The sequence below is a fragment of the Pan paniscus genome, chromosome 8 (genome assembly GCF_029289425.2).
Source record: "Pan paniscus chromosome 8, NHGRI_mPanPan1-v2.0_pri, whole genome shotgun sequence".
Lineage (NCBI taxonomy): Eukaryota > Metazoa > Chordata > Mammalia > Primates > Hominidae > Pan > Pan paniscus.
The window spans coordinates 136,848,061-136,861,196 of NC_073257.2; the positions used below are offsets into that span (position 1 = coordinate 136,848,061).

Sequence of the window (13,136 nt, forward strand, 5' to 3'; positions counted from 1 at the left end):
CATAACCCGCGTCTCCACTGAACCCTACGCCAGCCCCTACACGAGCCCCAAGCCTGGCTGCTGCTTTACGACACACCTCCATACAGCCCCTGCCCTTCACCCCTGCCCAGGGAAATTTAGTGGGCACAGCGCCTTGCCTGCTGCCCCACAGCAAAGAATGCTGTCCTGCCAGACACCACAGACAGCAGTGGACACGCATTCTTCCAGAACCAGCCCAGATCCTGCCTCTAGGGTGAGTTGCCTGATGGTTCTTGACTCCGATCTCCTACCCGGTGCAACACGGGGAGGGTGCTGGCCCTGCCTGCCCTGGCTCCTCAAGAGCAGGCTAGGGTTGCCTTTCCCGAGGGGTCCCCACTACACCAGCCCCAGTGTCGGAGGGGTTGGGGGTCAGCGCAGAGGGTGGCACGTACCAAAGCCAATGAGGCCCAGCGTCTCCCCACGGATGCGGGCCGCTCCCGAGGCCACCTCGCGGATCTGCTCCACGCTCTGAACCCGCGTGCCTTCCCGCAGTGCCTGGTACAGCCACGTGTTCCTCCGGTACAGATTGAGGATGTGGCAGATGGTAGAGTCCGCTGTCTCTTCCACGGCTGCAGACGGGATGTTGCACACAGCAATTCCTGAAAGGGATGAGGCCAAGGCCGGAGATGAGAAAACCTCAAGATCAGTGGGGAAGCCCCAGGGCTCCCAGCCCGCCCTCCTGAGACATGGTTGTTGGCACCGGGGGAGGCCCACCTTATCGTCTAGCAGACGCAGGGCTGGGCACGTGGGCGGTAGGCCCTCCGGCTCTGATGCTTGGGAGGCTCTGGCCCCAACATCTACCCCTCCCTCCCAAGGAGGACTTTTGCTCCAGGATGTGGCTCATGACCAACCCAACCCCTATGGCTGATTTTGGGCCTGACTGGCTTCCTCCTGGGCTTGCACTGAGTCCCAAGAAAGGACCCGGAGTGGCAGGAAGCCAGCGGGCCTAAGACCAGACTCCTCCAAGTGGACCCCACTCAGCCTCAAACCCCTCAGGGTCTCCCTCACGGAGCTGGCAGGGTGACAAAGAATGGCTTTTGGTTTTCAGGTATGCTAACAGTTTGATGCAAAAAACATACGTTTTAAACATACTGGTTTTAAAAAAACACCTCCACCCCCACATGGATGCAAGGGCTGGCCCCGGGAACGGAACCGATGTCCGAAGCGTGTGCACAATCGCCCCGTTGTCCTGTGCTCAGCACCCTGCTCTGCTGGGAAGAACTCAGAGCAGACGGGATGCCCTCCCTGCCCCGTGGAGCAGCCTTCAGGTCAGGGCCGAGGGTGGCTTGGGGTGAGCCCTCTGGCCCCACACGAGCTGCAGAGACCAGGGTCAAGTATCTCCCAGCACAAAGCAGCTGTGGCGTGGAGAGTTAACCCAAGTCATAGGCAGAAAGGGCCCTGCCATTTACCCTCCTCAGCCAGAGGGTGCCTGGGGAAGAATGAATGACTGCCAGATACAACAGGGGTGCAAGCAGGCAGAGGGCCAGGCTGGGAACGGCCCCTCCCTACACCCGACAGGTGGAGATCCAGAGGCCTGCTTGCAGCAGAGACCAGAGGGGCCGAGCCAGGGGCGGGGCCCCAGAGGGTGGGCTCAGCAGACAGCCTGTGGCTCCCAGTTGAGCTCTCTGAGGAGGGGTGTGGCTACCTGGGCATCACGTCAGCCCAAGTGAAAAGGTTCCCTCCTAATCCCAGGTTTGGGACCCTTAGGAGAGTGTCTCTCCCAGCAAGGGGTGCCCAAGGCACTGGGACAGGGCCACCTTTAAGGCAGCCCAGGATTCCTCTATCTTAAGTCCTGAAGATTGGGGTGGGGACAGATTGAGGTGGGGACAGATTGGGGTGGGGACGGCAATCACCAAGGCAGCTTCTTCGGCTCTACTGGACAGGAAACAAGACCAGTGGGTGCCACAAACCCACTTTCTAGACGGCTGCGTGGCTGTCTCCCCACAAGGGCCACCCCTAGGTCTAGGGCCTTAAGAGTGACCCGCTTAGCAAGACACACAGCTCAGAGAAGGTGAAGCCACTGTGAGCAGGTCACCCACCCACCCAACGTGGCCACTGAGGGCTCCTCTGGGCCACAGACACCTGCCAAGGGAACAGTGTGGTTGACTGTGACTGAGGCCGACCAACTTTCCCACGGGCTGGATGCCAGGAATCTTGCAGGAAACTGGCCTCATTCATTTGAAATAGCTCAGCAGAGAAGCTGGGGCTTGATCACATGCCATGTTATTATTAAGTCAGATAGACTGAGGCTGATGCCAGAGGTTCAAGAAAATCTTTGGCGGCTGGGACAATTTTCATTCCTCGGGCAGGCTAAAGCCCAGCAGGGAGGCCCCGCAGCAGAATCACCCTCAAGGACGCTGGCTCCGTGCTGCTGCCGGGGCTGGCTCGGCAGTGCTGCCTGGCGTGAACAGCAGCACCTCCTCCTAGGAGATGAGCTGATGCTGGCTGAGAGACCCCACAAGGCCACGTGTGTAAAGGCACCCGGGTGGGTGTGGCACATAAAGGCAGGTTGAGGCAGGACATCTGTTCAGTCTTCTCACCGAACTTGGACATTCAGCTCCTTGGTTCCACTGCTCACCGGAGTGCAGAGTCCCAGGACGGGGAGATGGTGCAGGAGGAAGAGCTGCGGCCACTGCCTGGGATGGTAGAACCTTCCCACCCAGACCGCAGCGGCGCCACTGCCAGGAACCTCCATAACCTCACCGCTCTCTCGGAGGGAGCATCTTCTTAGCTGTCCTATATCGCTCTGTGGATGCGGCCTCCCTTCTGGATGAGTCAAGCTGATCCTTCAAGTGCCACACGATGGTTGGCTCTGATACTCACAGGCTGGGCCTCCCAGCGTCCACGGAGCCCGGAAAACGGCCCCAAAGAGGCAAGCTGCTTTTCTCTCACGGTCAGTGCCATCGTGCTTTAATCCCTTCATGACTGCCGCTGCCACGGAAACCACATAAACCAGCTTGCTAGAGGCGGCGGGGGTGGGGAGGGGTGTAGGGCTCTCTCGAGGTCTTCCCAGCTCGTGGGGAGAAGTGCAGGTAAGCAGCTTCCTCAAGCCTCGCCCTGCTCTTGCCGTGAAGCGCCGACTCTCGCCTGTCATTCCAGGGCTGACAGCTCAGAGCCTTGCGATCCCAGAAGGTGTCACCAGAGGCCTAGTGTGCTGCCTCGTGCAACATGGAGGGCCCTGTTTTCTGGGCCTGCGAGGGACCCTCTTTCATCAGGAGAGGGCCTGCCTGCAGCCACCTGCCGCTCCCAGCCCTCAGCACAAAAGGCCCGCTGACCGCATGATGTGGGGAATATGCATTCGGAGACAAAGGACGTCTGGACAGAGGCTCATTTTCCGCCTCCAGAGTCTACATTCGAAAAGTGCCCTTTAAAAGGGCCCCGCAGATGTCTTCCAAGCGCCCTTATCAGATGGGACCAGGATCAATGAAAATCCACCACTCACAGCCCTTCTACATTTTCCAAAACTGCAGTCCCTGGTCCTGGTCGTCTTCTGTGGGTCTTAGAACTCAGGGAACACAACGTCCCATCTCGGCCCTCCCAGGCCCCCCGTCATTGAGGCCTTGGTGCCTTTCTGGCCCCACTGCCTGTGCGGGGCACTTCTAGAAATAGGAAGTTCCACCGGCAAGGACCTCCCCTCTCTCCCTGGAAAGCAGCGTCTGGTCCAGCCGAGGAAGGGCAGGGTCAGCACCTGTATGGGCCTGGGAGCTGTGTGGTGAGGGGCCGACGTGCTGGAGAAGCAAGAGGTGTGCGGGGGACAAGGATTTGAGAGCCCCTGGCACATGAAGCTGTATTCTCCTCTGCTGTTGAAACTTGGGATTTCAGCTCTACCCAGAGCACAAAGGACATTTGTTTTCAAACAAAAATATCCTTGTTTGTGCCAGGGAAAGATGGAAAATTTTAGTTTATATTAAACACGCCTTTGAAGACTCACATCTTCCGGAGTGTCTTTGTTCCAACAGAGGGGCTCGGAAGGACGCCATGGCTGGTAGCAAGTGAGGGGTGTGGGGAGGGTGAGGGGTGGATGTGTGAAGCTGCTGCTTCCAGGACCCTAAGGGGTGTGGAATCTGAGTGACTCTCTCTCCTTCCCTGGCCTTTTGCTTTGGGATTTGCCCGTGGGGCAGCCCCACCCCACTGCGTCCTGACCCCTGTGAGTGTATGGGTAGCTCCCTGCTCGCCCGGCTCCCCAGCCCTGCTCCTGACACCAAGACCCACTCAGTGCTTCCGGTACCTGGGTGCTGCCCCGACTGGCCGTGAAGGATTCAACTAAGATTCTGACCCATACACTCCATGCCCCAGGCTAAGGCTGTGGAGAGACAGCTGGAGCCCATGGGGGTGGCCTCCCTGAAAACGTGGCCGGTGGTGCCCGAGAGCAGGATTCTCAGATGTATGTAACACTCCGCTCACACACAGAGCCCATTTGACACCCAGCCCGTCCCGGAAGCACCGGGGCCCACTGGGGCCTTAGCCGATGGGAGAGAGGTGGGGAAATAGCGCCTGGGCTATTCCTGGAGCACAGGAAGAGCTGTTCCAAGGCCAGGCTGCTGCCCTGGAATTCATGGTGCCTCATGAATTTGGGGCACCTCAGCACTCGTAAGGCAGAGTACAGCCCCCACCCCCAAAATGCAGGGGTGGCGTGTTCCAAACACAGAGCAAGCACAGTGCCCACCTGGCCCTCTCCCGAGGACGCTCGATGCCAGCGGTCTGCTTCTTGTGCCTCTGCACTCAGCACTCGCGAGCTCACACCGGGTGCTGGGCAGAGGCCCCCCTCAACATGCACCCCCAGCCGCAAGTGCATGGGGCCAATAAGCAGCTTTGAAGCCCCCCAACTGTGGGTTCGCGCCTGCTGCCTCTGCTTTTCTTCGGAAGCCTCTGTCATCAACTGTGTTGGGCAGGGGTCTACCTGCTTTGGTGCTGACCTGGGCCACATGCTGCTAAGGCTGCCCTCCCAGAACGGGAGGCCCAGGTTCCCATGTGGACAGGGGCCTAGAGCTGTGCACACGGCAGGGGCAGTTTAGGGGACACACACAGCAGGGGTCATTTAGGGGACGCACCCAGCAGGGGTGGTTTAGAGGACATGTGGCCAGTCGCATTCTCCCCTCTGGAGGTGGCACTGGGTGTCTCCAAATTGAGCCTGTGCCAGCTGGGTGTTGCTCTGAGGGCAGAGATGCCTCACAGCCCCGCGGACCCCACACAGGGGCCAGCAGGGACTATCCTACCTGTGTCATGTGAAGGCAGGGCCGCAAGGTGCTCCACAGCCCGGCCTGGAGGCAGCCACCTTGCTACAGCCAGAAGCGGCTGCTCCGTGGTCCCAGTTCCAGCTGCTTCTCCGAGCCCACCCAAGCAGGGCCCACAGAGCTCCGGACAACTCCAGGCAGCCAGCGCTGCCTCGCACTCACCGAGCTCGCCAGCAGCCTTGATGTCCACGTTGTCATAGCCACTGCCTATCCGCACGATCACTCTCAGGGCCTTGAACTTCTCCAGGTCCTCCCTGGTGAGGGTGATGGTGTGGTACATCATGGCGCCCACGGCTTCGTTTAGAACCTGCGTGGGAACAGAGCACAGGGTCGGAGCCCCACCCCGTGCAGCCCACCGGCACCACTTGGCCTGGCCCCCTGGCCCTACCACCCTTGAACCTGAGGCAGAGGAGTTCAGCAGGAAAGCAGGGAACAGGGGTTCTGGGGCCTGCCGGTGACTCGGGGCGATCTAATGGGGGGATGCTGGGGAGGGCCGGGGAGGAAACTGCCCAAGGTCAGTGCAGGCCCCGGCCGGGCAGGGTGGGCCCACCTTCTCGTGGATTTCCTGCGTCGACTGCGCGTCACAGAAGGCCACAGTGGCCAGGTCCTTCAGGATGGGCATCTCCACAGTGCAGTCGCGGCCGTCCAGCAGCGCCACCAGGGGGCGGGGGTGCAGGGGGCCGTTCATGATCTGGGGGCGGATACCTGCAAGGAGGGAAGGGGTGAGCACAGTGGGTGGGTGGCTGGGGCCACAGGGTGCGTGGAGGGGCAGCTCCCCACTCATCACTCAGGGCAGGGCTTGGGCAAGCGAGGGTGGCGGAGCAGCGAGGGCACCGTCTCCACCTGCATCACCTTCCAGGGAGCCACTGACACGAAGAGGAGCCACTTCCCATCCACTTGCGGCTCTGGCTGGAGACGCACACGGCTGCTTCCCTGCCAGCAGACCATAGTCCCAAGAGCCTCAGGACCATGGGGCCCCGAGGCCAGCACAGGCTAGTCCAGCACAGGACGGGTCCCCGCACCGCGTGCCTCCCTGCCTGCACCGGCACCAGCTGCCCCTCACACAATATGACAGGGGATAAGGCGTGTGCGTCCGAAGGAACTTCCTGGACAGGCCCTGCACAAACAGGCGGCCTGGGCAGGCTCCTCCAGCCCCTCTCACCTGCGCTGGGTGAGGAGAAATGGCGGGTCTGGGGCAGGGAAGGTATGCCTGAGGGCAGGAGGCCTCTAGGGGCTCAGGAGAGCAAACTTCTCAAAGGACCACACAGCAAGCAGCTCTCTAGACAGGCCAGAGCCATCATATTAATCCTGACAGATTTCCTGGTGCTGCCAACAAGGTGAAGGGACAGCTGTGAGGACAGAGGGGCAGGGGCGACCCCAGGAAGGGCCCCAGTGGTCCTTCCCACAAGTCCAAGTACAAATTCTCTAGCAACTTCATCTGGACCAGCGCGGCGGAATCTAGATGTTCGGCGGGGTGGTGGAAGGCCTCACCTGCCACACTACGGACGCACATGCTTGCGCCCCGTGCACATACAGGGCAGACACCCTGCGGGGCCTGCCCAGGATGCAGCGAGAGCCTCAGGGCCTCTTTTCTCTCTTTATTCTGTGCAGCAAACCCAGCAGGCTCTGAAGACCTCAGAGACAGAGAAGCAGCATTTTCTCCAACAAAAACTGCCCCCTTCAAATCCATCCTTGGATTTTGTAGGTCCTCCTGACCATCTGCCCAAACCTCACATCTTCAAGACCCACACCCTGGACACAAGAGAACAACTACCTGAGTTCCAGAGGTGCAATCCGCCGAGATGCCAGGAAGGGGCAATGTCTCTTGTCAAATTAGAACTCTTTAGCCGCAGATTAAAACTTTGGGGCTCATCAAGTTTTCAGATATCCAGATCAACCCTGACGGCGGCCTTACATCCCCATCCCCTCCCTCCCTCTGAGGCTGGACGGTCCAGGCCATTGCTCCAGGCTGAGCCCAGCCTGGTGACCCACCATGGGTAACCCAACCAGGAAGGTGTGACATTCCCGGGATCACTGGCCTTTGAGCACAAGGCAGCAGGCTCAGGATCCCACAAGCAAAAGCAGGAGCCTTCCACAAAGGCCAGCTTCATCTGTGTGGCCTCGCCTTCCAGCCCTAACCTCCTCAAGGGCTCTTGGTAGTCCCCAAGCTGGCCACTTGGTGGGGACGATGACTGGGACCCCAGCCACGGGGGGGCTCCTGCTGGACCACCAAGGCTCATATTCCATTAGCCACACGCTCGGAGACGAGGAAGGATATCCCCCTCCACTGGGGCCGTGACTGCATCCTGTTAAGACTATACACGGTGCTGGGGAGGGACGGCCCAGGGCACCTGCACCAGCCCTGCATGGAAGGCCGTGCTCGGCCAGTGGGACTTGGGATAAGTGTCTCTTTGAGCACAAAGTATAAAAAAGGCTTTTGTCCCAGCCTCAGAAGAATGGGCTGGGGTAGCCAGGGCCACAGCCAGCCCCGCATGGCCCCCAAGCTAAGTGCAGTTCTCCTGCCACCCCCGGCTGGGAGGAATCGTGGCCCCTCTCAGCCCTGAGCGGCAGCTGCACCCGACGCTCAGACACCAAAGGCACACGTGCACCCAGTCACTCCTGCTGCTGCCCCGACACCCAGGTCCCCAAACAGGGTGTCCGCATGGATCCGTACTCCAACATCCTTCTGCACCAGGAAAACAGGGCAGGGTAGGGGGAAAATAAGGCAGGGACGAGGGCCAACACCCCCGTGTCCTCACCAGCCCACGACCTGTATGAGTGGACAGGAAGCATGCAGCAGAAAGCTGGACACCCCCTCAGCTCATCCGCGAGATCCGCAACAGCACCGTCACCTGACGAGGAACCCGACACACATGGCTCCCACCTGGGCTCCTGTTTTCTGCTATGAAAATGGTACAACTGCCAAATTCCACAAGATTCCTTCTCTTTGGGTACACTCTTCTGGCCCCTACTTGAGGTCTGAGCGCACAACCCTGTGGGGCCTGGAAGTCCTGGTCTCATGCCCCAGGCGGTCGCCCACACACAGTGAGGAACACCCCAACTTCACTTTCAGGGGTGCTGGCAGGATGGTTATCGGAGAGAGTGCCTGATTATAAGAAATCCAAGCTGTTCGTTAAATGGTAGCCACACAGGAAAACCACGCTGGGCGCAAGGTGGGAATCCAGAGCCGCTGATGCGTCTGGGGAGCCTGAGAGGCCATTGTCACAAGATGTCCATCCGCAGCATCATCAGTGCATGGATCCGTTACCAGGGTAACAAACTCCAGGTTGCCTAGCGATCGGCTCCCTCCCCGACACGGGTTGCCTTTCTCCTTGGTGAAACCCACCCTCTACCCTCCCTGATGGCCGGGCACGCAGAACGTGGCTGAGGCTGGCCCGAGACCTGTCCAAGGTCTGAGGCTCGAATCCTGGCAGCAGGTCCTTCACGGCAAGGCGGGAAAAGAGAAAAGCAAACGGGTTCTCATGCTGGGAAAAGATGCTGGGCACGACGGCCGGAGGTGGGGGGTTGGGAGTGGGTGAGATGCTTGCGTGTCCTGCATGAGGTGCAGGGATATGGAGGCCACAGGAGACCCCCAAGCCCTGGGCACGAGAGCTTAGCTGGGACAATGCCAAGGTTTGCTCTAGAAAGGAAAGCGCCATCTTCCAAGTGCTCCTTCAGTCCCAGAAGGAAACTGTCCACCCACACACCAGAGAATCTGGACTGAAATTCAAGCCCTTGCCTAGCAGCCGCTGCCCCTACAGGCTTGCTGGAGCCTGGGGCAGAGGTTTCTGGAAGAGCTCATATGGAGAGATGAAGGTGCAAACAGATCCCCCATCTTACCTCACACAGGATTCCTGACGCCTCTTTCAGGCTTCTGACCATTTGAGCAAGTTTTTAACCTATTAGAATGTAACTGACACACAGAGTAAGATTCATATACATTAAGATGGAACACGACCCTTTCAGGGACGTGGGGTCCCCAGGCCCAGCGGGGGAGGATTGGGAATTTGCGAGGAGAAAGTTCAAGGCGCAGTACGTAATGAGGGCTTCCGAAGAACTGGGCTTTATGCTAGAAAGCCATGGCTTCCAGTTGCTATGCACAGCTGAAGGCCTTTTCCATGCGCACAGACCACAAGGCAGACGAGAGTCCTGCAGTGCTGCTGTTCTTCCCACTTCACAGCCCGGGAGTCGGCGCTCAGGGTGGCCCCGTACCACGGTGCGCAACCACGAGGTATGAGGAGACACTTGCGGACGAGGGTCACAGGGCCCTGGTGCCCTCTATGCGCTATTTTTCCTTTCTACCATCTCCCACCGGTAAACCTGCCTTGTCCATTTCAGGACAATTCCAGCTGCAACTGGACACATCACGGAAATGACATCAGTGCCTTACTGTTGACAGCTTGCCCACATTAACTGTGTAGAGCAGAAAGCCCTGCCGGCTCCCCTGGTATCAATTACTATCTGGTTTCAGGCTTGCGTGTGCACCAGGACGGCCCTGCCCCTCCGTCCGGGATGCGCTGTGCACCAGCTCAAGGCAGTGCTGACGCCCATCCCTGGGCCTGGTATTGCCTAGAGCTGCAGCTGCAATAAATACTTGTGAAATGAGAGATGCTCAGTCAAAAACAAAGACAACACCAGGCCAAACTGCTGGACTTTTGTGAACAGTAACCAGACACCCGGGAAAAGCAAAGTCCGCGGATCTCACAGATCCTAAGGCAGGTAGATCTCAGGCAGGATGGCGGAAGGATCCGGAGCTGGAAAACGCTACATTTCATTGTGAGGAGCTGCTGCTTTCTCGGATACAGGCAGACAGGCCTGGAGTTGACCTTCTGGCTCAGTACCATGCAAGGCAAATGGGATGTTCCCCTGAGCAGTCACCAAGAAGGAACTGGATTGATCCTGCCACACAAAGCTGCCTGCAGTGTTTCTGAGACCCATTTTCCAGTCTTCCTAGACATTGTGTGAGCTAAGCCGACATCCTTCCAACAGAAATTCTCATTATTTAAAAATGATCTAAATGGGTTTCTGTTGCTTACAGCACAAGACAACCTGCCCCAGGGTAAAGGGTTTCAGGATTTTAGGCTTCTACCCCAAAGCAAAGCAGCTGCAAATGATCATTTCTGACATAGGAGGCAAAGGCTGGCTCTGGCTTTTTTTTTTTTTTTTTTTTTTTTTTTTTTTTTTTTTTTTTTGGAGACAGAGTTTCACTTTTGTTGCCCAGGCTGGAATGCAGTGGCACGATCTCCGCTCACTGCAACCTCCACCTCCCAGGTTCAAGTGATTCTCCTGCCTTAGCCTCCCAAGTAGCTGAGACTACAGGCATGTGCCAGCATGCCTGGCTAATTTTGTATTTTTAGCAGAGACGGGGTTTCGCGATGTTGGCCAGGCTGGCTTCGAACCCCTGACCTCAGGTGATCCACCTGCCTCGGTCTCCCAAAATGCTGGGATTACAGGCAATGAGCCACCGTGCCTGGCTGGCTCTGGCCTCTTTTTTTAAAACTCCCTAGATTTTATGGAAGTTTCCTGACACCGCAGCAGTCTCAAGACACCAGTGCCTGAGTCACTCCCTGTTCCTGACAGGGGCTACGGCTGCCCAAGGACAGACACTGGCCACATACCCCAGGGTTGCCCCATGAAGCCCCTGCAGGTTGCAGTCTTAGAGCTGACCGAGCTATCACATTCATGAGAAGAACCGCTGCTCAGAGTCACAGCAGTGGCCTTGCAGGAGGGAGCCTCTGTGGAATGAAGGCAGCTGCTGGAATCTGCCGGGTGCCATCACCAGCTGCCCTAACGCAGATGTTGTAAGAAGTACCTGGATCCTTCCACAGACGGGAGATCCAGGCAGGTCTTCCAAAGATCCCGACAGAAGGCGTCAGAGTGCTGCAAGCAGCTCCGAGCTGTACAAAGTAAAGCAGAGGTTCCTCTTCAAAGACTTTCCTCCCCGTCTAATTAGGAATAAATACTAACTTCTCTTAGAGGCAAAATTTATTCAAAGATCTGTGCTAACATTCTTAAATATCTGCTAGCCGTAATAAGGAAATCAATGTACGTTATGTTCTTAGCTCCCGCAATTTAGCCTAAATATTTGCCTTAGCATGCTTATGCTTATACTAGTCCAAGCAAGCATTAGGTCACAGCCTGTTCCTCTTCCTTATTTGAAGGTGTTTTTACCTTTCTCAACATTCCACAAGTTACCTCCTCCTTCCTTTGTTCCCCTCTACCTTTGCCTCTTTAAAAAAGTTCTAAGTTGCTAGCCAATCGGGACAAATAGAGAATGTGAGGTCCCTTTCCAGCCAACGGAAACTGGACACAGTGGTAGGGTGGACGTGTCAGGTTATAAATGACCCTGTGTCCTTTGTTGGGTGAACTCTCGTGGGAAAACTGCTGGAGAGTGTACCCTTTCTGCAGAAAGTAAAAATGGCCTTACTAAGTAAATTAAATTTATGTTCAAGTGCTATTTCTCTATGGCACCGGGGAACGAGCATTTCAAACAGAGCCAAGCGATTCACGGCTTCATCAGCCCCTGTGACCTGCAGGTGGCCTGGGAGGCAGGAGGAGCCTAAGCAGCCGGTGTGGCTCCCAGCCTCATGCACAATGATCCAGGAAGAAAGAGGAGACAAAACCACACAAACTCCAGAGGCCGGGGCGGGACAGGGAGTGACCCAACACAGCTGAACCTGAGGCCCCGCCTGCCTCCAAGGAAGCCCCACTTAATATCCCACCGATCCCACCACCCTCAGAAAAGCTTCCTCTTAAATGCGGCCTGCTCCCCAATTAAATGGCCGCTTTCTGCAATCCAGCATGACCCGATCCTCACTGGCTGAGCTCAGCAGACCTGATTTCTAGAAAGCCAGACACAGAATCAAAACTAAGGTCTGCTAAGAGTGTTATTTCAGAGGCTTGGGTTTCTACAATATAAAACTGAAAATTGTGACAGGGCCAAGCTGGGGGCCAGATTCTGATGCTGGGACGTACGCAAGTGCCTCTCAGACACTTGGCGTTAGACTTGTAAACACAGCTGCCTCAGTGGGTCTACAGGCCAGCCCAGCACACAGGGCTGTGGAGCTCTGATGGGGGAAGGTGGTCTGTGGCAGCCTCGTGTTGTCAAGGTAAGAGATGTCTCCCTTGCTTTGTAAACATGTTTAACCATGTTATAAAAGCTGTTCTAAACCGTCAGACGTGGGATCTAAACAACAACAAATGTTCTGCAGTTGGCTGATCTGGAAAGTGAGCAAGCCATGGTGACTCCCCCTCCTTGTGTCCCCAGCAGCCGGGAAGGTGCCTGTTCCCACGGCAGCTGCAGAGAAGACTGTGGGCAACAGGCATCTCCCCTCTGCCTTTCATGAGAAGGACCACAGGAGCAGGGTGCTGATAAGCGGGTGGCTCCGGGAGCAGCTTCAAGGCATAATTTGGAAGAAAATCTGTGTTGCTAAGAGTGGCACTATTTTAAGGTTAAAAAAAAAAAAAAAAAGCAACTGCTATTGGAAATCTCAGCTTTGTTTCTACGTTGTTATCTGCTTTTTCATTTGGCAAATGGGCTTTCTCTCTGTGTTGCTTCTGGGAAGCTCTCCCAATGCTGTGTCCACTTCTTTGCCCAGCTTCCCAGAGGCTGCGATTTCATTTTACAGTCTCAGTAATGTATAGGTAGTATGTGCTCCCCCAGAATGGAGAACCCAATCCTTGAGTTTTAAGTATCACCTGACACGCCCAACAGATTCCCTGGCTCATGTGCACACTCCTCCTCCCACCATGCAATGCAAATGCGCAACCCTTATCTCTCTTTCTGCATTCATGGCAGACATCACTAATCGATCCCCACATTCTTCCTGAAGCCAGGACCTCAGCCCTGGAGTGGCATCACACACACCAAGCTGTTGAAGACCT

At 56.9% G+C, this 13,136-nt stretch overlaps 1 protein-coding gene across 21 annotated transcripts in view; it reads right to left on the reverse strand.

The window, feature by feature from the left end:
- The window catches only part of CTBP2 (C-terminal binding protein 2), a 172,762-nt gene that overhangs the window by 9,204 nt on the left and 150,422 nt on the right, over window positions 1–13,136 (reverse strand). For 19 of the 21 annotated variants that reach the window (XM_057299017.2, XM_055093450.2, XM_034931671.3 and 16 more), the window contains 3 exons: window positions 5,803–5,957; window positions 5,415–5,559; window positions 411–617 (listed from right to left, as the gene is read on the reverse strand). In XM_057299017.2, the coding sequence (XP_057155000.1) occupies window positions 411–617; window positions 5,415–5,559; window positions 5,803–5,940 (490 nt within the window). In that variant the 5' untranslated portion in view covers window positions 5,941–5,957. Of the gene's footprint in view, window positions 1–410; window positions 618–5,414; window positions 5,560–5,802; window positions 5,958–8,011; window positions 8,508–13,136 lie in introns of those variants that run through there. The other 2 variants (XM_034931667.3, XM_057299016.2) reach the window with 2 other exon arrangements.